Source organism: Brachionichthys hirsutus, chromosome 16, assembly GCF_040956055.1.
Source record: "Brachionichthys hirsutus isolate HB-005 chromosome 16, CSIRO-AGI_Bhir_v1, whole genome shotgun sequence".
Taxonomy (NCBI): Eukaryota; Metazoa; Chordata; class Actinopteri; order Lophiiformes; family Brachionichthyidae; genus Brachionichthys; species Brachionichthys hirsutus.
Window position 1 is genome coordinate 10,704,095 of NC_090912.1, and position 24,213 is coordinate 10,728,307.

The 24,213-nt window shown below is 47.2% G+C and overlaps 2 protein-coding genes across 2 annotated transcripts in view; both read right to left on the reverse strand.

Annotated features, from left to right (window-relative positions):
- LOC137906067 (homeobox protein Hox-B3a) overlaps nucleotides 1-5,404 on the reverse strand; it is a 27,687-nt gene extending 22,283 nt beyond the window's left edge. The window contains exons 1-2 of the mRNA XM_068750361.1: nucleotides 5,005-5,404; nucleotides 3,119-3,354 (exon numbers count right to left, since the gene is read on the reverse strand). Of these exons, the coding sequence (XP_068606462.1) occupies nucleotides 3,119-3,354; nucleotides 5,005-5,404 (636 nt within the window). The remainder of the gene's footprint in view (nucleotides 1-3,118; nucleotides 3,355-5,004) is intronic.
- Nucleotides 5,405-21,255: 15,851 nt separating this feature from the next.
- On the reverse strand, nucleotides 21,256-23,144 carry hoxb5a (homeobox B5a). Its single transcript, XM_068749934.1, has 2 exons — nucleotides 22,436-23,144; nucleotides 21,256-21,503 (listed from the first exon to the last, which is right to left on the reverse strand). Exons 1-2 carry the CDS (start codon nucleotides 23,142-23,144, stop codon nucleotides 21,256-21,258), a joined length of 957 nt encoding a protein of 318 aa, XP_068606035.1.
- Between the last annotated feature and the right edge of the window lie 1,069 nt (nucleotides 23,145-24,213).

Genomic DNA, 24,213 nt, shown 5'->3' on the forward strand with positions numbered 1-24,213 from the left:
TAGCTTGGTGATGGGTGGGAATGGAAGGTGTGTGTGTGTGAGGGGGGAGGAGGGGGAGGAGGGGTGTCTTGGAGACGTCTTCTTGTTCTCCTCTTCTGTCTGCCGGTGTTCCTGCCCTCTCTCTCTCTCTCTCTCTCTCTCTCTCTTTCCTGGCAGAAGGGCTCTTGTGTGGAGCTGCTGAACGACAATAGACAAAAAGAAGTGTTTAAAGAACAAGTGATTAATGATTTTTTCTTGAATAATTCTCGCATTTTTCTTGAGGTGCCACCCCCCCTGTCCTGTCCAGAAGATAATGGCGGTGAACTTTTTCGCGGGAGGGGGGGCATCGACACAAAAACAACGTTCTCTCATTCACAGGGGCAACAGAAGGCCGCGATGATAAGCAGGGGCAGAAAGAATGGGGCTTCTCTACTGGCTGTTATTGTGCACGTTGTCACAGCGCACGCAAATTCATTTATTTCCACTCGGGCTGCAAGCGCTCAGGGGCTTGAGGGGTTATTGTGGAGGCACAGATGTGCACGTGCACGTGTATGCGTGTGTGTGTGTGTTTAGATGGGCCAATATACAGCAATTGTGTGCAGCAACAATTACAGCATTCAGACACAAATATTAGTTTATGTGAGAGGAGTCACATGCACCGCCTAAAGGTGTGTGTGTGTGTGTGTGCGTGTGTGCGTGCAGGGGGGAGCCTCTCATAAACAGATAAATGGGCAGAGGGAATCTCTGTGGCAAGAGGCCCAGAGAGAAATCAGCCAACAAGTAATAGGGAATCTTCTCTGGGCCGAGGAATCCGAGCGGCCCAATTTAAGGGGCGCACTTTTGTGTTTAAAGTTCATGGAGAGGAATTCCATTTTCTCGCTCTCCCCCCTCTTGCTCTAAATTTTTTCGATACCTGTTCTAAGAAACGAAAATGAAAATTAATACGGCAGCCACGCCTTTCAAAAGAAGCCATTCGTCTTGTTGATTATCTATTTGCTTGTCAGGGTTTGAGCTATGGCGCCGGCCCGCTCCCTTTTTGTAATATATAAAGAAATAAAAGACGCGTGCGCGCCCTGCGCCGCTCCAGAAAACAGGGATAGGGAGAAAAAAAACACAAAAATATATATATAGCACTCATTAAAGCATTAGAGGCCCACGAAGCGAGAAACTAGGGAGGGGCGTCCCGTACCCTGTGACCGGCCGGTGCAGGCGCGTCTGAGCAGCCGTTAAATTAACGGAGGAACGGTTTGTGATTTAAAACGAGATTACAGGACGTAATGTAGCAAGATCACTCACGGCCGGGACAGATTAATCATCGCGGGCTGCGGGTTTCTCAAGACGGGCCGATGCGCATATAGGCAAAACCGACAATGCCATAAAATAGAAGTATTTGTTGAGCGTGCACGTGTGAGCGCGTGAAACAAACCTTCACGGTTAAACCTCGACGTTTGAGCCGCGCGATGCCCGGAAAAAAATAAATTACGGTTGTAAAGTGCAACAGGAACGATGTTGAAACCTTTTATTAATTTAAACTGCACATTTCATGAACGTTAACATCAAATAAAATCCGCGAGAGGGAATGAAAGAGCGGCGAATAAATAAAAACGTTTTAAATCATTTATTAACGTTTTATGAAATATTTACAATTAACACAGCGATGAGGCCAAAGAGAAGGAAACACACAACAACAATAGTGTGAAGAAGAACATTGTCATCATCTTCATCGATACCGATCGAGACGGCTCTTTGGAATGTAAATAAAATAACATCAATTAAAAATAGCTGCAGAGCAAAACATCCAAGTGGCGCAACAGAGAGAGGAGGATGAGAAAGGAAGGATAGAAGGAACGCTGCACATTTCATGTGCGGAGGAAAGGAGAGCAAGGAAAAACACGTTTATCTGGTTAGAACTGCGTATCGTTAAATTACTGCTTTATAAAAATCCACAGACGCGAAATGAATAACTTTTTGTATTGCATGTAATTATAATATAATAATTATCATTAATAACCTTTCACACAATTTAAAAAAATATAAAAGCTCTGAAAGCTATCACTTAATTAAGCAAATAAAAGACCATACAATAAAACATAAAAATATATATCAATACAACTGAGGTAATTAGTACTTTGTATAGTGCTGCGTGTATACGTTCGTGTAGCAGGCTCTTGTCTTTGATCCTTTGTTTCGGCTGCTTTATAAACCCTGTTTATTTCTTAATGGAAATGCCTTAATTTCACTTTTCACTTCATCACCCTGTCAGTCTGGTTCCCTGTATGCAACACAAAATGAACAATCAACGGACCACAGAACTCATTAGCGTTCTCAGCGAGAGCCTCTTTTTACAATCAACACGGAATTCATAAAAATACCTCATTAAAACCGCCAAAAGAAATATTTGTCATTAAACAGAAGAGAAATACCTCAATAATAACAACAATAGAAAAACGGACATTCGTCTCATTTTACATCACACTGGAAGTTATGCTTGTAGTACCAGGTATATAAGAGCGCGTGCGCGCGCGCGCGTGTGTGTGCGTTGGTAGTGTTTTTTGGGAGGGGGGCAGCCCCTTCGCTTCAGCCTCAGAGTAAACATGACAAATGGGCCCAGACTTTGGTTGATTAAAGATGAAAACGAGGATACATCTGCGCAAAAACAGGGGGGGGGGGGGGGGGCACATGCACGCGCCACTGTCTCTTTGGCCTTCCGTCTTCTGCTCGTCACATGGATGAAGGGGGAGACGGTAGTAAAAAGAGAAGCAGGGAGGCAGAAAAGCGCAAAGCAAAGAAGCGCGGCTTTGTTTTCATCTTCAGGTTCCTTCTCCTGTTATTTCGTTATTTTTATATGAATGGCAAATCCCCCCCCCCCTGCACTGCCCCCCATGCACGCCCACCCCTTCATTACGTGAAGTTAGCATCAGCACAGACAAGGGCCCGACGGGCGGCGTCGATATCCCTCCCCCCCAGAGCCAGGGCGACATTCTGGTCCAAAGCGGGCTCCGGGGGCAGCAAGCATGGCCGCCGCCCCGGCGTTTACTATGAGAACAGGGGCGGCGCGAGGAGCCCAAGGGGGGGGGGGCTATAGGGCCCCAGAGCGAGTCTGGGAGCCGGTCAGAACCTGGGAGTTCGTGGTGCCCGCCCCGGAGCGGACCTTGGTGTTGGGGAGCTTGTGGTCCTTCTTCCACTTCATCCTCCGGTTCTGGAACCAGATCTTGATCTGCCGCTCCGACAGAACCAGCGTGTGCGCGATCTCCACCCTGCGCCTGCGCGTCAGGTACCGGTTGTAGTGGAACTCCTTCTCGAGCTCCAGCACTTGCTGGCGCGTGTAGGCCGTGCGTGATCGCTTCGGTTCCCCTCCGGAGTAGTTTGGACTCACTGCCGAAGAACAATGGAGATAAAAGATTAACAAGCTGCTACTATTGGCCTCCTACGCATAACTAGTACTATAAATACTACTACATTATAGTACTATAAATACTACGACAGTATAGTACTATAATTACTACGACAATATAGTACTATAAATACTACTACATTATAGTACTATAAATACTACTACATTATAGTACTATAATTACTACTACATTACTATATGCTGCTATTGGACTCCTATATGCACAACTAGTACTATAAATACTACTACATTAAAGTACTATTACTATTACTGCTGCTATTGGCCTCCTACACACAACTAGTACTATAAATACTACTACATTAAAGTACTATTACTATTACTGCTGCTATTGGCCTCCTACACACAACTAGTATGATCATTACTACTACATGATAGTACTATAAATACTACTACATTAAAGTACTATTACTATTACTACTGCTATTGGCCTCCTACGCACAACTAGTATGATCATTACTACTATATTGTAGTACTATATACTACATTACTATTACTGCTACTATTGGCCTACTACGCACAACTAGTACTATAATTACTACTACATTATAGTACTATATACTACATTACTATTACTGCTATATTGGCCTACTATGCACAACTAGTACTATAAATACTCCTACATTACTATTACTCGTGGAGAAGAGGAAATGACGGAGGGTTCCCGGATTGTAATCCTCGCGTCACTAATATTGTGTACTTGTTGTATTGCGCGCGTTTGCTTGAACCTGCGCTCCTGTTTGTTTACATCAATGAACACGTGATATCAGGTGTCATTAAGCCCTGCGGCGACGTGAATCCTGCAGAGCACCCAGCCGACACCGACACCGACACCGGTGTCCTTGTTGTGATCGTTTGAGAGTGGCGTGGGAGTGGGATCACCACCGAGTGAAGATGATCCGCGGAATGATGACGCACGAGCGAAAAAAAAACAACTAACCCAAAAAGATCCGTGAAAGGCCGAACGAGCAGGAGGCTGCTCCCACGAAGGAAGGAACTCCGTGGGGGTGTGGGTGGGGGCTGCACGACGGCACCGAGTGGTCGACTCACCACTGCCGGGGTAAACAGCCCGGTGAAGCGACTGTTTCTGCGCGCACACGCGCAGCACGCAGCAGCCATAGGACTGGTGCGATTCGGTTTTGCATTAGTGTTTTACGACCGGATCCATAAACATGAATATTTCATCTGCCATAAAACTTTCCCTCCCCTGGAACAACGAGCAGGGAAGGGAGGAAGGCTCGACAAAGTACACCGTTTATACAAGCCGACCACTTAAAATCAAATTACCGAAGCATAAAGCGAACTTATGGGCCCGGTCAGGTTGTCAGAAGGCGAGGGATCCGCGCGCACGACGCCGAGATCGGACTTAAAAGGCACCTCGGCAAAGAGGTGTAATAAAAATTTATGGCGGGTGTAATTATATTGGCCTTGCAAACAGACGGTCGTAAATCTTGACCCAAGGGCGGCTCTTCATGCTCGCTGCGCTGCGCGGGGAGGGGAAGCCGCTGGACGGTGGACACCGAGCTGGCTGCGTGGCTTCCCACAAAGGCGAGGCGAGGCGGAGCGGAGAGGGGGGGGGGGGGGGCAGGCAGAAGTTTGCATGCAGCACTCACCGATGTTCACGTGGACTTTCTTCATCCACGGGTAGACCACCGGGTCCTTGCGGCTGCTTGCGGGAGACGACGCGCTTTGGCCGCAAGACGGAGGAGGAGGCGGGCTGGGCGTCAGCGAGTCGCAGCGGTGGCTCCGCTCCGGAACGGGGGTGGGCTGCAGCCCCGACGGGGGTAGGACGTGACCCCGGGGGGACGTCACCACCGAGGCGGGCTGCCCCGTGCGCTGGCACGGCGTGTACGGCGGCTCGGCTCGCTGTGCGTGGTAGAGCGCGTCCTGCCTCTGCGCGCTGTAGTAGTCCGGAGAGTGGCTGGGCAGGTAATCGCTCTGGGAGTATTCCTCGCACGGAGGGAACTTCGGGTCCACATAGTTGGAGTTGATCAAATAGGAGCTCATGGCCATGAATTCCAGCCTTTTTGTGGAAACGCAGCGACTCGGGAAATATAAAACTAAAATTTATATCTCATCCCTCTCTCCGGGTTTTCCTGCTCCTTGAACCCGCCTTCTTTTCTGTCAAGTGAACAAAGTTAAGGAGCCACGTGACCTAGCCGGCCAATGGCACGCCTTCAGGATGGACCCCGGATAAGGAAATGGGATTAAGCATATGGTGCGCGTGCCCCCGCACGCGCATCAAACCTCATGCAGTTTGTGGGCATTTGCGGTTTGACAGCACTTTCCTCCCCCCCCCCTCCCTCTCATTATGCCACTATACTCTCTAGTGTGTGCGTGTCTGCACCGCGCACGCCACTCCAAACACGCAAATGACAAAGCGCGTGTGACACATAGAAAATACGTGCACTACGGTCGCGGAGAAACACGAGTGGAGTGAAACGAACTGTTTCGTTTCTGTCTTAACTTCAAAAAGAAAAAAGAAGAAAATGTGAATCATCAGGAAGAATGCGCTCGATGGAATTAAAGTGGCGCCTGCGTGACCCGCTGCGCTAATATCTGTGTGTGTGAGTGTGTGGGTGTGTGCGCGTGTAGGGACTTGCAGCCAAAAAGGGTTTTCAAGCGGCTGTTTAAATCCCCAATAACAAGGAGCGCGCCGCCACCCCAGCAGCGCCGTGTCAGAGATAAATCTGCCTCGTTCAGGATCGATAGAAAATTCATCAACTAATTCAGGCTGCGCGGCCTCCTAAATCACAGCAGAGCTTTGCGTGAGGCGCGCCGCTCCAGCGCCATCGCCCTGCTGCTTAAACAGGCTCGCCCCGCCTCTAACGGCCCCTGCATGCTAATTCGAGCCGCGCGTCGCCTTGCATGAACAAATGGGAATTATCTCCTTCCTTTGGAAAATTTGGAAAATGAACACCAGGGGAATCGCGAATTCTCGAGTCCCATCCACGCCGCTGTGCCCTGTCCGTGCATGCGCACTGGCGGGTCGGTGAGCCGCTGCACAGGCTGTGATGTCTCCAGACACGACTATCTCCAAATGCAGTAGAGATAACGTGTCCAACGTGCACATTACGCACACAAACACACACACACACACACTGCACTGGAACGAAACGCGATCACTCCATCGCGCACTCCAAAAATCCCTTTGAATATTTACATCTGCATTTTCTAAAAACACGGCAAGATGATGGAAAAAAATACAACCGTTGTTTCCAGAAAACCGATCTTCTCAAAATCCCCCCCCCCCCCCATCGCACACGTCCAAACTGTCACGAGCAGTAAAGTCCAGCATCCATTATTCAACAAGAACATCTCTGCCGGTTTGTGGCCTTTCAGCAGACATAAATAAAGCGTTTAGAATTGTTGTTCTTTCATATAAAAAATAAACAGAATGAAAAAACACCGTGGAAATAACCCACTAGAACCAGAGCCGCTCCATCGCTGCCGTTGTGTATAAATCCACTATATACTCCCCTAGAAGCGAATTTGTGATTGTTTTAATGACTGTTACACAAATCCGGATCTACAGGGTAGATATAGAAGACAGTGGCTCTCTGGAGGCGCGCAGTTATTCCGTCGATAGACTTTTATTGCTTTCATAAAGTCCCTGTCGCAGCCACGCTGGAATCTTTCATCCAGCTGTAACGTCTCTGACCTCTAACCTCCTCACTGCTGCTGCGGATCTGCGAAATGAAGCCATGATGCCGCGACACTTCCAGGAACTCAAGGACGACTATAAGGAGACATTAACATAGAAAAACACTTTGAATATAAGACGTGGAAATGTACAGGAAATAAAGGACAGCTGCTCGAGAAGCTGCTTCACATCCGGTAAAGATTGATTCCAGTCGTTGCTATCAATGGAAATAAAACGAAATACATCTAGAAATCATGACAACGTGCTTTTATTCTTACTGAATTCAATAAGACATATTTGGAGTTGTCACAAACGAGTCCATTTGATTCAATATGAATTAGGAAAATTGTGAGGAACTATTTACGTACAATTCACTATTATAATGGCATGATTTCACTGTGAACGAGGGATAATGTGATAGATATATTAATTCTTATTAATATCATTATAAATGTCTGTTTATTTACTTGAAATAAATCCATTACAATTATCATCTTTAGTCGGCTGCTTTCCCACAGATCCGTTCGACTGTCACATTAAAAAATGTTCGTTAAACTAAATAGAAATGAAAATACAACAGTTGATTGTAAATCGTTGGCAGTTCCGATCGTTGACCGTTTTAACAGAATGAACGCAATTCAATGAAAGAAAATACAAATGGCTGGACCAGCAGTGAAACTCGGTCCTATTAAATCCGTTCCGGAATGGTCTGTCTGCAGATTGAACGACGCATGAATGAATAAACGTCCCTTCAGCGGGAAAAGTCATTATAAGTCTGTCTGTTCCAAAAGTCTTAGGCCCAAAGAGATCAAAAGGAGATGAAAAGTTGTCTCTCTTCAATATAGATACTACTGCTACTAATACTACTACTACTACTACTACTACTAATAATAATAATAATACTAGTAATACTACTACTACTACTACTAATATTATTATTATTATTATTATTATTACTATTACTATTACTATTACTATTACTATAGTAATACAACAGTTGATTGTAAAATCGTAATAATAATAATAATAATAATAATAATAATAATGGTAATAATAATTGTAATAATTGTAATAATAGTAATAATAATAATAATAATAATAATAATAGTAATAGTAATAGTAATAGTACTAATAGTAATAGTAATAATAATAATAATAAAAATAATAATAATCGTTTTTCTCATCATGCATTACAGGCTCTTTTCAGGAGTAAATATCTTTCTTTCTGTGCATTGATTTTGTGACGACACTCCCTTCCTGCTGCCCTTAAAAAAGGTGCTCGTTCATCAGACTGGACAACAAAGGCAGATGCTTCCACGCTCATGACCCCCCGTTTATCTATTCGCTTGACTCTTTTATGCATTTATTTATATAAAAATAGTTCATGTATGTTCGTTTATGTATTTGTTATCTTTAGCTATTTCTCATTTTGTAACGTTTTGTTCCGGTGCAAAAAAAACAACCCGTTTGTCTAATTTATGCTGCTCGGGTGCAGGTGTGGGCGTATTTCTTTCACCTTGACCTCCCGCTCTGCTGCGGGTCAGCACAGGTATCGATCAAGATGTGTCTAGTCTGACTGCGGAACTTCCCTTCTCTCTGTCAAGTTTGTCAGCAGCAGCCTTTTAGTTCAACGTGAGCGATGTCCGGCTGCAGGTAGAGGTGTGTGAGTGTGTGTGCGTGTGCGTGTGTGTGTGTGTGTGTGCTGACACACACCTCCACGGACACACAAGTATTTTAGATAGTCCACGACAAAAGGGGCTTCAGGAACGAAATGGCTGTGATTTAATGAAAGCCTCGTCTCAGAATGCTAAATGTGCTTTTCAGATCCACACTAAACACGCAGAACACGCAGAACACGCAGAACACGCAGAACACGCAGAACTCGCAGAACGCGACATTGCTGTGATTAGTGGGGTTAAATATCAATAAATCCCGGCCTGCCAGGGAGCTCCTACAGGCCAGTGCTCCAGGGTTGGCACTGAAAACGGTTTGTAGCATTCAGATGCCATCTTCGCGTTACTGTAAAAGACGCACGGAGGGCTGCGTGGAGTGGGGAAGGTCAACATGTCCGTGACTTTTATTGCGGGTCCATTCAGTTTACACCAACCTGCTCAGGCTGGCTGAAAGGTTTCTGGGCGGAGGGCATGAAATAAAAATAAATAAAATTTTGTGGGAGCGGAAAAGAGCGCGGGTAAATAAATAACTTAAAAAAACACCGACTCACAAACCCAGTCAGACCGCATCGCTCCCATCCAGCTTCGGGACAAATGGGACTTAAATGGATTTATTTTAACGACTATCGCGGTAAGACATTAAGCCACGAGTCGCTTCATTATAAGAGGATAAATAGTGAGATTTATTAGTGAAGAATAAACGACTCCTCCGGGCCGCTTAATGCGTCAAAAACATAAAAAAATTAAATCAATGATCACAAATAGTGAGATTTCTAGACTCACTTTTGTAAAAGTCGTTCTGAAAAATGACGTGAAAAGGCCACGGACGGTTTAACCAATGAGAAACAAGCGATGAACAGCATGAAGGGTTAAACGGCCTCTTTGTCTGCAGAGGCCGAACTTGTCAACGCGCTGAGAAGAACTAAACAACCAGAAGAGAAATGCGGTTTCAGCCTTTGTGCCGTTTGAAAAATACATCGAGGCCCGTTTCCCTGGTTACTATCAGGCAACCCCCCCGACAGGGAAGGAGCTGCAGCCCCCGCCTGGCGACGAGCTCCTCTGATAATAAGACGGAATTAATTCCACGTTGTGGGACCAGCGACGAGCAGGAAAAATAGTTGCGCATGATCAGAGCCAAACTGCAGCGCGGTCGTTAGGCCACGCCTTCTCTTTATACGTCAGGTCAGAACACGTGAAACTGAAACTGATGCGTTTTCCTGCACTGCAGCTTTAATTCATTTCATTTCATTTCATTTTCCTTTCAAGTTGAATAATGTACACAATAAGATCTCCTCTCTGGAGATGAGCACAACCACAGACCCAGTCCACAGAACCAGTCCACAGAACCAGTCCACGAACCCAGTCCACGGACCCTGTCCAGAGAACCAGTCCACGGAACGGGTCCACAGACCCAGTCCACAGACCCAGTCCACAGACCCAGTCCACGGAACCAGTCCACGGACCCTGTCCAGAGAACCAGTCCACGGAACCAGTCCACAGAACCAGTCCACGGAACCAGTCCACACCTAGCAGGACATAAGAGGCCTGTTTGATCTGGCTCGGGAACACAAACAGCATTTCAGCATTTCGTGCACGAGAAAGAAACGGCATATTATTATTATTATTATTATTATTATTATTATCAGCAGGAAAATTAACTCCTGAAACCTCTGATGTGTTGTGGTTCTCGGTTCCCGAGATCGGGTTAATAATCAACCAGTGAGGGAGCATCACGCACGGAGCGGACATAAACTGACAGAGTTCAAATAACCAGCGCACGACGTGCACAGCCTGTTAATGAATTCATAAAATCATCCTAAAACGTCATGGAAACGAGGAAGAGGAAGAGGATGAGGAAGAGGAGGGGGATGAGGATGAGGAAGAGGAAGAGGATGAGGATGAGGAAGAGGAGGGGGTTCTGCGGTAGCTCCACGCAGCACGTGATGCTGTCCTTCCTCCCAGCGTGGTCAAAGCACCTGCCACACACACGCACACACACACGCACACAGTGCAGGCGGGCACACGCGCACAGAATGACAAGCCGCCGTGCACGGCAGTGTCGTGCTTGTACTCACTTCTCTTGCGTCCTCCGACGCGCCGCTCCGCCATGAAACGTTTTCTCTTCTTTATCGCATCTGAATATTCCCAAAACTCGGCGGCTGTTCCTGCCGAACGACGTCCTCCCGCCTCGCCCCTCCGTGCCCTGCGCTCGCGTCTTCCGGTGCCACGGGTCGTTTACCCCCCCCCCCCCCCCCCCCCTCGGAATCCTTCGCCGTATCTTATAAACTATTTCACGCCGACACCCCGCGCTCATGTGCGCGCAGGCATGGACGCCGCCAGAGACGCGCTCGCTTTGATCTCAGCCCAAGCTTGACCGAGTCCAGACCGAATCAGAACCGCTCGGAACCCGCCAGCCCGGTTAAAGGCGATAATCTGGCGTCACCGGAACGTTGCGACACGAGTACCGAGCCCTCCGTGCGTAAAGACCCGAGCCCTCCGTGCGTAAAGACCCGAGCCAATAGTTCGAGGAAAGCCCCCCGTGTCCAGTGGCCATGCCCAGTGTGTCCCGGTTTGGGGCTGAGGGAGACCGAGCAGGGCTGCTGTGGAGACCGTGCACGGGCTCTTTAAGGCATTAAGTGCTGTGTGTGTGCGTGTGCGCGTGGACTCAAGTTTTCAGATTCATCTGTCAGTTTGGCACGCTCTTTGTTTTACGGGCAAGGCGTGTCACCGCGCGTCCCCGGTCCACATTTTAATATTGGTGAGACGCGCTGACCTCCCGTTCACCCCGAGCACAGCCAAGCCCACCCCCCCCCCCCCCCTCCCTCTCTAGTTCTCTCACCCCCCCCCCCCTCCCCCTTTTCCACACCCCTTCCTTCTGCCATTTCCACCTCTCTCTTACTCCCTTCTCTCACTCATTCCCTCATTCGATCATTCTGCCCCCCCCCCCGAGTTGGAGTCATTACTTAGAAGAAAAATGGTCAGTAAATGCGATGGAGGGAGGGGGGAGGGGGGGGCGCGCCTTTCTCTCGCACATATTTGTCTTTTTTACCAGGATCATTTCTCCGTTCCTTTTGTTGTACACCCCGCGCGAGCTGACTGACACGTCACCCCCACACCCCCACGCGGAATGTCTGCGTGGGGGTGTGGGGGTGACGTCCTAATAAATACAACCAAAAAAAACGACCTAAGAAGAGTATTCGTAGATTGGACCTTTTTACCGGCCCGCCGCTGCCTGCAGGCCCGACCGGAGGCATCGGGTGGATTTCTATTGATGCGATTTGACTCTGCAATTATCGATTAACTCTTCTGGAGTAAACTGCGTCCATGTGTCCACACCGCCCCCCCCCCCCCCCCCGCTTTATGGTTTTATCACGCGCTCTTCGTGGAACACAGAAACAGAAGTATTGGTGGTATTTCTTTCTGACATATTTGACTACAGATTCCCTGAAAAGACAGAAAGCCGTTTCCGGGTGACGTTTTGTGAGGATATCTGTGGAAGCATAAATCCCACGGAGGATCAGAACTCATGGCCCAAAGCCCCACGTTCGGCAAGCGCGTGCGCGCTGCAGCCCAAATTGAATTAATTTGGTGAACTCGGGATGAACCTTTATGGCGGAATCTGTAATGTCGTTTATTAGCCCATTACCTTTTTAGATATGGGGAGGAAACACGGGAGCAGCGGCGGCGCGTTTATATCGCAGAAAGCGGGTTTAATGCCGCGTAATCATTCTGCCTCTTCCTCATTTAACGAGAAAGCAGATAGTGGTCTTCATCAGAGGGGAGAAAGGACGAAGAAATAAATAGAAAAAAAAAAGCTGCCATGTCTGCACAAAAAATAATAATTACTATTATTAGAGAGAGAGAAAGAAAGAAAGAAAGAAAGAAAGAGTAAAAGAATAAAAGACAGAAAGAAAGAAAGAAATTACAAATACGTAATATTTTTAATGGATGTTGCTCATTTCCTTCTGGGTTGCCGGCACGAATCCCAGGCTGCCTCGTCAACGTTCATGGATTCGCGTTCTGATGAGGAGAGTCTCTGTCTGAGATGGTCTTAAATGAAACTAAAGACATTTGCTCCTCATATGAAATATTATCGAATAAATATGTTCCATCTTTGACCAGAAACTGTTCGCCGGTGTTAAAGTGTGCCGGCACACACCTGCGCCCCCCTCCCAGACCGCCTCCATGTCACCGAATACCTTCCGCCCTCCCCCGGCCACCTTCCACCCCTCCATTTTTCCTGTCTTGACTTTCCCTTCATCTCTCTCTCCCTCTGTACATGGCGGCAGCAGGAGGAGCGTTTCTTTTGTTACCGGGGAAGGGGAGGTCAGGCCTTCACCTCTCCTTTGCCTCCTGCTATCATTTCTGTCATCTGTACCCCCCCTCCCTTTTGGGGGGGGGGGGGGGGGGGTCTCTGACATACAGAAATTGGTCTGGAGTCGAGGTAGTGAGGAAAGGCGATGTCGGAACTCACGAACGACAGTGAACATTTGACCCTTCAACCCCGTGAACCTTCCGCGACGGTTCTGGGCTGGATTCTTCATCCAGCGTGGACGCGCAGACGCGCAGGAAACCCCAGCGCGAGTTTTCTGGGTTTTACGTCCCCTGATTGTTTGAATGAACCCGTTATTTTCTTATTTTCTGGCTTTACGCTTCCTCGGGTTGTGGCTTGAAGAAATAAAGGCGGTTTGTAAGGAAGTTAGAAGACAGCTTTTTTTTTTTTTTTTGTAGCTGTGCGCGCCCACTGAAGGAAATCCTTGCTTATCTGCGCATGCTCACCATTAATTATCTGCAAAAGACGGTGACGTTTCTGACAGCTGCGTATTGAAACAGACGCAGGAGGATGAGACGCTGGAGCCATGGAGCCGCGGCTGCTGCTCCTACTGGTCTGAAGCGGGCTCTGGTGGCGGCTCGGCAGAGCTGCATTCTGCTGCGCCTGGACCAGGAACGGGGCCTGAAATAATCCGGGATTCTGATCAGATTAACACCAACAGAGGAGGGTGGGAGGCGTGACAGGCTGTAATTTATAAATGCTATTGATATATTCTACTTCTACATCCAGTGTTACAAAAGTCGTGAACTATATCGTTGCAGCTATTAGAACACAATTCCTGATATTAGAACAGTATTCCTGATATTAGAATACGATTCCTGATATTAGAACACTATTCCTGCATTAGAACAGTATTCCTGATATTAGAATACTATTCCTGATATTAGAACAGTATTCCTGATATTAGAACACTATTCCTGATATTAGAACACAATTCCTGATACTAGAACACTATTCCTGATATTAGAACACAATTCCTGATATTAGAATAGTATTCCTGATATTACAACACTATTCCTGATATTAGAACACAATTCCTGATACTAGAACACTATTCCTGATATTAGAATACGATTCCTGATATTAGAACACTATTCCTGATATTACAACACTATTCCTGATATTAGAACACAATTCCTGATACTAGAACACTATTCCTGATATTAGAACACAATTCCTGATACTAGAACACAATTCCTGATATTAGAACACTATTTCTGATATTTGAACAGTATTCCTGATATTAGAAGACAATTCGTGATATTAGAAAACAATTCCTGATATTAGAACACTATTCCTGATATTTGAACACTATTCCTGATATTAGAACAGTATTCCTGATATTTGAACACTATTTCTGATATTAGAACACTATTCCTGATATTTGAACACTATTCCTGATATTAGAACAGTATTCCTGATATTTGAACACTATTTCTGATATTAGACACAATTCCTGACATTAGAACACTATTCCTGATATTTGAACACTATTCCTGATATTAGAACACAATTCCTGACATTAGAACACTATTCCTGATATTTGAACACTATTCCTGATATTAGAACAGTATTCCTGATATTTGAACACTATTTCTGATATTAGAACACTATTCCTGATATTTGAACACTATTCCTGATATTAGAACAGTATTTCTGATATTTGAACACTATTTCTGATATTAGAACACAATTCCTGACATTAGAACACTATTCCTGATATTTGAACACTATTCCTGATATTAGAACACAATTCCTGACATTAGAACACTATTCCTGATATTTGAACACTATTCCTGATATCAGAACAGTATTCCTGATATTAGAACACTATTTCTGATAGATTACTGCGTTTCATCCACTTGTTATTTTACGCTGTTTCATCAGCCTGTTTTTTTCTTCCATCACAAACGCCCTCGTTGCAGAAGGATTATAAACCAACACGGTCTTTCTATAGTGTCAAAGAGGCCTATAGTGACACGGCAGAACCTGCACTGCTAGAATCACAACACCCCACCCACGCACGATCTGCGGAGCTTTACATGTTTGCAGTGTTATTAACTTGTCATAACGCATCGCCTCGGCGCACAAAGCCTTTCTGCTCCGTCCTGCGTCGTTCCCAGCCTCACAAAGCAGCTCTCGGGCTTTTCAAACCGAGACGCCATTTGCTGCTTGTTTCCTTTTTCCAATCAGAATTCTGCGGTGGTTTCGTTTTTGCAGCGTTTTCCTTCTCCTTCTTTTCCTCGTGGAGTGTCTACGCCTGGTTTAAATCGTGCACGCTGTTTGCGCGTGTGAGGTAAAAGGCGGTCGTTAAAGCCTTGTTTTGAGGATGTTGACGCACAAACACGTTTCCCTCTCCTGCGCCTCGGCGTCAGGCTCGTCGTGCACGGTCGGCGCGTGCGTCTGTCTGCTGACCTCTCGGTGACTCTTGCTCGTGCATTATTCATGAGACGTGGCCGCCTGCCTCACCCCTATCAGTATGTGGAAGATATTAAGGTTCCGAAAATGTCGATAGAAAGATGAAGCAATCAGAAGGGATGATGGGGGGGGGCAGGTTATTCACAATATGATCGCTTTTATAAACGCCCATTTGTAGCTCAATACAAAAAATGACTTCTGTGTAAACAGGGAACATAAAAAAAAGTACCTTAACCTATGACGTTGGAATAAAACCCCCATGATGCTTTGCGTCAGTGGCTTCTATGAAAGCACACACTGCAGTGCCCGGGTCATTCACCCTCCAATAAACCCACCAAACACAACAAAACACTCCCACGCACCGCCACACAAAGCCACGCAGAGACCAACACGCCCCCGGTGAAGGTGCGTTTGGGCCCGTCCCGTCGCGTTATTTACTCACCCTGCACTCATCAGCAGCAGCACACAGCCTGCACAGCCAAAGTCAGGTTCAAAGCAGCAGCAAGCCCGCACACATCACGCACACAGCGCACATCACACACACAATGCTGGGAGAGCCGCTGCCTTGTGCACATAAACGGGAAGCAGATGACGCACCGCAAAAACAAAGACCACGCCACGGTCTGTCACGCGTCATGTCCTGTCCTTGTGTGCGGGGCTGTGTGTGTGTGTGTGTGGGGGGGGGGGGGGGGGGGCATCATTAAAAGGAGGAAGTTGATGAAAAATTAAATGGGAAGGCTGTTTTTTCTTTCCTGTTTACTGAACTGAAACTTCCTTCAGGAGCAAGGCCTCTCGCCACATGCACACACACACACACACCAATGTATGTGTGCAGATATATCACGCCGGAAATACTAAATTAATTCTTGTCGTGCTGGACTCCGTCCTGCGTCCTGCATGGACACATATTCTGTTGCTAGGACAACAACTACCTAGCAACGGTTTTCGCTATACAAAAGTGGAGAGATATGATGATAATATTTCAAATATTTGAAATTGTTAGGCTAATTTTTCTAAAGGCCCGAACGTGAAATGTGTCGTAAAAATATTACTTTGCGCCAAAAGAGGGATGAAAAAATAAGGTAAAATCTGGGCAAACTTTAATGCTAAATGCAAAATGTTATTAAAGTTGTTTAGCAGAGAAAACAGATTATTTTTCCTAAACTTTTGGCAGCGAGCTTGACTTGATAACATCCTTCTGAAGCCTCTGAAACGTCTTTCGATGGCAGCGCGTGGAATCAGCCCGCAAACGCATCGGGCGGGGGGGGAGATAATAAATGAGAGTTGGAGAGCAAAGCGGGACTTCCGAAAGCAGAATCCTCCTCTCTTATTAGCGGAGTGCAAAGGACAGTGGATGAACTGTGTGGTCGAGCCGGGAGGAAATACACACCGAGTAAAGTGTAGAAGTACTCAGGAAGTACTCAGGAACGGCGACAATGAGGCCAAACGCTTACAAAAAGATTGACTTACAATACTAAATGAAAAGGATTATATTTGAGAAACATTAATTAAACTTCCTTCCTGCGCATGAATTTTTTAAAATAAGATAAAAAAAATAAAATGATTTATTGTGACAGAAGTTGCGAGATATTTACAAAAGAATCATTTGAAAAAAAAGGCGCCAATATCGTATTTATTTCGATATCGTTTAGCGCGGATAATCATCACGATCACGGTGATTACTAATCAATGCGTGATTAGTAATCACCGACCTGCGTGTGACGTCCGCCGTGCAGCGTCCACCTCGTCGCACTTCGTTTGACTGTCTCTCCGGGGCGCCATGTTGTGCGTTGTTCTCAACACAAAAGGACAACAATTCGTGTTATAGTTTCTTGTTGTGACCTTAATTGTTTTGCCGGTTACCACAGCAACCAGCCACAAGAACGATGGTGAAATTATTCCGAAAATCTTTGGATCGTCATTTAGATGACGCCAAAATCTGTCCGTCAGTTGTGACACCAGGCATCACGCAATTTACGAGATGAATCACCGCAATAAGAGGGAAGGTGCGCGCCGAGAGGCGAGCGAAGCGTGCGCGGTATGGCCGGTCTGCGTGGCAGCCCGAGCCGCGTCAAGACGCGAGGCGGAGATACCGGAGAAGTAATCAGATGTACCGGCTGAGAGTAAACGCTCACCTCCCCCCCCTCCGCCCCCTCCTCTTCCTCCTCCCCTTCCTCCCCCGCTCCCATCCGCAGCGCGCACACCGCATGCATGTTTAATAAGGCCCGATAAAGCCGCTGGCTTCATCTGGGGAATTATTTACGTTTAAACTCGGTATAATAAATATATTACCACTCATTGCAATAGATAAATTAAGATCACACTCTACAACATGAATACTCCAGTAGTATGGGTATAGCCTTTTGTACCTGACGGTACTCATGTTTGTCGTGTAAAAATTCGTTACGTTACATACAGCACGCTACAGTTACAGCTAGCAGGTCTGTGTCTTTGCGTTACTGGTGAGGTGAATAGCTAAATGCTGCTTTATATATGTTATTTTAATGCGTCATGCTCGGTAATATGCGTTAATGTCGCATCCAGCCAGACGCCATCATGTTGGGGGGGGGGGGGGGGGGGTAGTTCAGTTCCTTTTTTTACATTAATAACACGTGATTGGCAAATATTTCGATAAATATTCTTATCAATATGGTTTCAATAATCAGTGTTTGGGGGTGTCGTGGTCTCAACGGTGGCACTTTTCATACCTTTAAAAAAGAATTACCTACGTACAAATGTATGTTAAAAAAGTACGTAAAAAAGTACGTAAAAGGTTTTTAATAATAATATCAATCACATTTTATTGTAACTCTGGATCTGGATGGAACTGATTTTCTTTTTTTTTATTAAGTGTGTGTGTGTGTGTGTGTGTGTGTGTGTGTGTGTGTGTGTGTGTGTGTGTGTGTGTGTGTTAGAGAGCAGGCCAAAGCGGTGGTGGGCCTTTGGAAAGTCTGCATCCACGCATGCACACATCCTGCCTGAAATTACAAGGGCAAAGGCAAAGGACGCGTGCGCGCGCGCGCGAGTGTGTGTGTGTTCTTGACCAACTATTTCTTTGATATTCTCGGACGTTCGAGTAGCAGCAGTGATATCGGATGCTTCCTTGTGTTTCACATGAAACACCACAGGGTTAATACGAATTCACGTGAGTGTGAACAGCAACAACAACAACAACAGCAACAACAGCAACAACAACAAGAGCAACAGCAACAGCAACAGCAACAACAACAACAACAAATACTAAAACAAGATGTTAGCAGATTTTTAAATTCAGCAGCCTTTTGGTGGCCTTTCCCTTTTCATCTACTTTTTGTTAGACATCACAAACACAATTCCAGAATCCATTTCACGCGCTTTTCTGCCAGCCGCGCGCAACTTTCCACCCAAATCACAAACGTTCTCCTGTTCCCGTGCGCCACCATTACGCACAAGTTAAAAGCTATAGAGTCAGGTTTCAGATGTCTACATTGAATAGCGTGCACGCATTTGTGCGCGCGCGCAGTTCATTTGTGACGCCACCGCCGCCGAGTGGTGCTGACCCACGCCGGAGCTCAGATGTCTGGAATACAGCCGCGTTTGGCGCGTTAATGCAGCAGCAACACATTGAATAGGAAGTGGCATGCTATAATTACGCATCTCTCGTTCTCTCCCTCCCTTCCTCCCCCTCTTCCTCTCCCTCTCGCCCTCTCCCCCCTCCTCGCTACTTGGCTCCAGGCTTAAACACTTACTCTGAGTCCTGGTTCTTTCCCTCCAATGGTTTTTCCAAGCGTCCAAAGCGGCGCAGTCCGGAGCTCGCCGGTCTCCATCTGAACCGGAGCAGGAACAGCGACCGGTTGTCGTGCATGCATGGCCCTGCGCGCTCTCTACATCACACGCTCACGCGTACACAATCCCTCCCTCTCCATTCTCTGCTTTACTGACCCCTCTAGGATCCCCGCGAAGCCGTTAAACCGTCACTTGCTTTCAAAAATGTGAAATATATAGTACGCTGTCAACTCCCCAAAACCATAAAACGAACTTTATGGACCCCACGTGACCTGGGGAGAACCAGTGAGCGGCTGTGCGCACCGAGCAGGCCTGATCTTTACGATCCAACTCGCAGATAAAAACCCTCATCCGTTTGACATGTAAATGTCAAAGCTGCTTTCTTTTTTATCGTTTTGGCCCGAAGCAGAGAGGACGACGCGTTTAAAACGCGTCTTTACGCACAGGCACACAAGGGAGGCGGCAGAGAGGGTTGCGTCCAGATGAGGCCCGGAGACGCGCCTCGAGTCGCCCCGTTCAGCTCGCGTTTAACGGGGAAGACGCGGCAGCCTCCGCCGGTGACTCTGAAAGGTCAGTGATTGTTTACAGTTGATGCAGAGACGGTAACCGAATTTACACCGGAGCGGCCTCCGTTAGGACGGAAAGGGGGGGCAGTTTAGAGCAAAGTGGACGATTTGTCCACCACAGCTTTGATGTCCTGTCAAACCGAATCAGAATTAACTTTGTCATGTGCGCGTCTATGTTTGAGGCAGCGCGCGTGATTGGTGAGGCTATACGACGCAGGAAATGTGACGGTTGGAGTTCCGACGTAGCCATGGAAACCGGCATAGGTATCGTTTTCACTTGGATTCATTTCACGGTGCTGGGATCAGACAACTGCTAAAATAAATTCATTCGATAACAGAGAAATACGCGCAGAATAGGAGCGATGGAGAGTCAGAGAGATCAATAGACATCTAAGTTTGGTTCGTTCCCAGCAGCAGTTTGGTTCGTTCCCAGCAGCAGTTTGGTTCGTTCCCAGCAGCACTTTGGTTCGTTCCCAGCAGCAGCTGCAGCTCGTTTGAATGAATTTGGGCAACTTTATTGTATTTTCTTACTCCAAGTTACAAACAGATACAAAAAGCTGATTGGCAGAAAGCTCACAGGACGACAACCATTTCCCTTACGTGCGTCCTCTCTCGCTCGCGCGCACGCACACACACACACACACACACACACACACTCACCAGCACACGCACACTTACCCAAGCTGCTAATACAAATGGCCAAATGGTCACATTTAAAAATGTTAATATATATATTTGTACATCCCTTCTGAAACATGTATTCAATAATTACAATAATAACACAATCATGTACAGTTACACGTTTTGATTACTAGCGCTATACACAACATTTGGCGAATGGATACGGAGGTGAAGACACACACACACACACGCACGCACACACTCACACACACATCTCTCGCCCCAAATAAAAATAGAAGCGGATTCGAGGATTTGAATAGAATCCTGGACGTTGTTGCTGGTAAATAACTTACATTAATAGCACACATGCAATTCAAATATTTACAAACCACGTGACACGTTAAACGATATTAAGACGATAAACGACAAATAGGTAGTACTGTTGTGACGTCAGGTAAAACGTAATAGGTAGCATTATTCATGTTTTCCTTATCTCTCCTCTTCAGCTATAATAATAATAATAATAATAATAATAATAATAAGACAATACGGGAACATTTAATGTTTGCTTTTTACAAGATCAAGTACCACAGTCATTATTGTTGCCCTAAAACACCAAACATGCGGAACAAATCAAAAGTGCTGCGCTTATACAGAGTTTGTGATTTCTGCGTCTCCATTTCCGTCCAACGTTTGTCTCCACGTTGTCTTCACGCTGTCTTCACGTTGTCTTCACGCTGTCTCCACGCTGTCTTCACGCTGTCTCCACGCTGTCTTCACGCTGTCTTGATGTCTCGCTCTTCCTGGACAGCCTGCTCGTGACAGTAACGGGAGGATTTACGCGTCTACGGCTGGAAGGCGCCGCCGGCGGAGGCCAGACTCATGCTCTTCAGCTTGTTGTCCTTCTTCCACTTCATCCTCCGGTTCTGGAACCAGATCTTGATCTGCCGCTCCGTGAGGCAGAGCGTGTGCGCGATCTCGATCCGTCTCCGCCTCGTGAGGTACCGGTTGAAGTGGAACTCTTTCTCCAGCTCCAGGGTCTGGTAGCGCGTGTACGCCGTCCTCGCGCGCTTCCCGTCCGGGCCCGTCATATCTATGGGTTTGTAGCGAACAGAAGACGGTTAGGGTTCGTGCGTCGGTATACAAACACACACAAACAGGAGGTGCACGCGCATGCACGATCAACCAGCTCGCTGCTGTCCCACCCGACACGACTCCAGGCTGGCCTCGCTGCGTGGCGTTCGGGTTAAAAGCAGCTACAGGTGTTCGGGATCGCGCAAATCCAACTCAGCACGCACATTTTCAAACGCGCACATTTGAGCGGCCCCTGAAGCTGACGCGTTTTTATTTCTGCTGCTTTGATGGATCATATTCCTGTTTTCTTTATGAAACATCTCCCCCATCACCCTCTTCTGTTCCCCCTCGTCACCCCCTCCAGGTTTTTATTGCCTCGCCTCCCCAATAAAGTTCCCACACGTAATAAAAGCTGCACTTTTCAAAGGAGCAGCGGCCTCCGAAGCTCCCCTACTCGCACCCGACTCTGTCTGCGCCCTCCAGCCTTTTGGACGTCGCTGCCCTGCTCGGCTCTGCCACGACAGATTTATGGGCCTTTTTTTTTCTGAATTTTCTAAAGTTAAAAGAAAGACAAAAGACAGAGGGGGCAACCATCCGGTGTCCCTCGCCTCCAACGAAGGGAAATGCAAATGGAATTTGCACCCTGACGCACAGGGAAAACACGCGAACGCGCAGCTTCAGCTGGTTTGGAGCTGCGGTGTTAAATTCATATCCGGCTTCCTCATAATAAGAAAATGTGCTGAAATATTTAGATAATTCTTAATATGCATGAAAGCAACGCGCAGAATAAAACAAATAACAGGAAGTGGTAAAAACGTATCAAAATGAAATAGTTTACAGTTAAATATTATATTACAGGCATCTTTGATGTGTTCATAGAGGGACCCCCCCCCCCCCCATCAACATTACAATCCACTGAATATTAGCGTGAAACACAAGAGCCGCCTGTACCATGGTTAATGTGCAACTTTCTCATCCAGGGGAATATCTGTGGCGTCTGCGCGTCGGTGCTCGCCGCGCTGCCGGGGGCCGATCCCGCCGGGCCGCCCTCCTGCTTCTGCACGGGGTGCGGGTGCCCGCTCATGGACGCCGGGCTGCCGGTGTGGACGGCTTCCCGGTTGTGCAGCATCTCCTCGGCGTCTGGCGACGCGTCGTCCAGCTCCGTGAAGCGCTGCGCCGCGCCGCCGCCGCCGCCGCCTGATGAGCCGGACTGGTTTGTGGAGCTGAGATTGCCGCTTCCTGGCTGCTCGGCGCGGGGAGACGCGCTCCGGGCGCCCACCTTGTGGTTTCCACTCCCCGGAGAAAGAAGCGAGTCCGCCGCGGAGGCGAGGGAGCAGCTCGACGGCAGTCTGAAGCTCCTGTCCGACGCGGCTGCGCAAAAGCCCATGGAGTCCCCGTCCACCGAGCCGCCCCCGAAGTGCCCTCCGGTGCTGGCGGCTCCGGCGCTCCCCCCTCGGCCGGTCACCGTCAGGTCCATGCCATTGTAGCTGTAGCCGTACGCGCCGGCTGCAGGGTGCATGGCGGCGGAGGAAGAGTCCCTGTACGTCCCGCCGTTCATTGCGCCGCCGCCGCCGCCGCCGCCGCCTCCATAATTTACCAGTTGATAGTCGGGGCCATTTGGGTAGCGCCCCGAGAACGAGTTTACAAAGTAAGAGCTCATTGAGCTTGTTTTACAGAGTTGCGCGCTGCAGCGGAGGACGGAGGGGCGCTTGATTTGTTGGATTTCTCTTGGTCGTTACGACGCGGGCACTTTCAACGATTTATGACGTATTAGTGAATTATGGCGTTGCACTGTACTTCGTTTTTAGCTGTATGTGCCGTCCAAATATGGGGGTGGGGTGGTGTGTGTGTGTGTGTGTGTGATGGGGGAGGTGAGGGGTGAGGCGAGGGAGGAGAGACAGAGAGGGGGGGGGGGGGGGGGGGGGGGGGGTGGTCACGTGCTTTTGTTGACCAGTCGTAAATTCTCGCCGATGACTTCGGAGAGGTAAAACAAGCTCCGAGGTTCGGAATGATGAAGGGATGGGCGGGGAATCTCTCCCTCTCTCTTTCTCTCGCTCTCTCTTTCGCTCACTGTCTCCCTCTCTCCACTTTTCGGCTGGTGCCGGGGGTGAGCTACGAGCGCCACCTACTGCAGACATAATTTATTGCACTGATTAAAGAGAGGGAGAGAGACGGAAGACGCGCCGAAAAATCTAACGTGGCACACACAAAATACTCTCTCTCTCTCTCTCTCTCTCTCTCTCTCTCTCTAATAATAATAATAATAATAATAATAATAATAATAATAATAATATCTGCTTTTCTGTATCGTGAAAGAAAATCCTAAATATGAAGATCAATCACCCAAAAACGAAAAACTGGCTTCATTGATGGATTCATTGTTAGTATCCGACTCAATTCTCTCTGCTGCATCATCCTTCACAGATATTATGCAAAATACTGTGAGTGATGATTGATTACTTTATATAAATGTAAAAATAATAATAATAATAACACGCACACAAATACAATTTACAATACAACAAATAACTGTCTCAGCTAAGAGGAATGTGTGTGTGTGTGTGTGTGGAACCGAACACTGAATATTCCAAAGTAAGCAGGCAGAATAAATAAACAGCAAAATGCTCAAATACACAGAGCAGACAACAATAGTATGTTTTTCTGCTCCTCTTTGATATCGCTGCAGAATCAGATGACTTTCAAGCAGAAGACTAAAAAAGGCCAGAACC

Bases quoted from the DNA above. Each gene is read 5' to 3' on its own strand.
- hoxb5a (XM_068749934.1), bottom strand. From the start codon at position 23,144: ATGAGCTCTTACTTTGTAAACTCGTTCTCGGGGCGCTACCCAAATGGC. The intron at 21,504-22,435 runs GTACAGGCGGCT...ACAAACCCATAG, and splicing joins AAAGTTGCACATTAACCATG to ATATGACGGGCCCGGACGGG.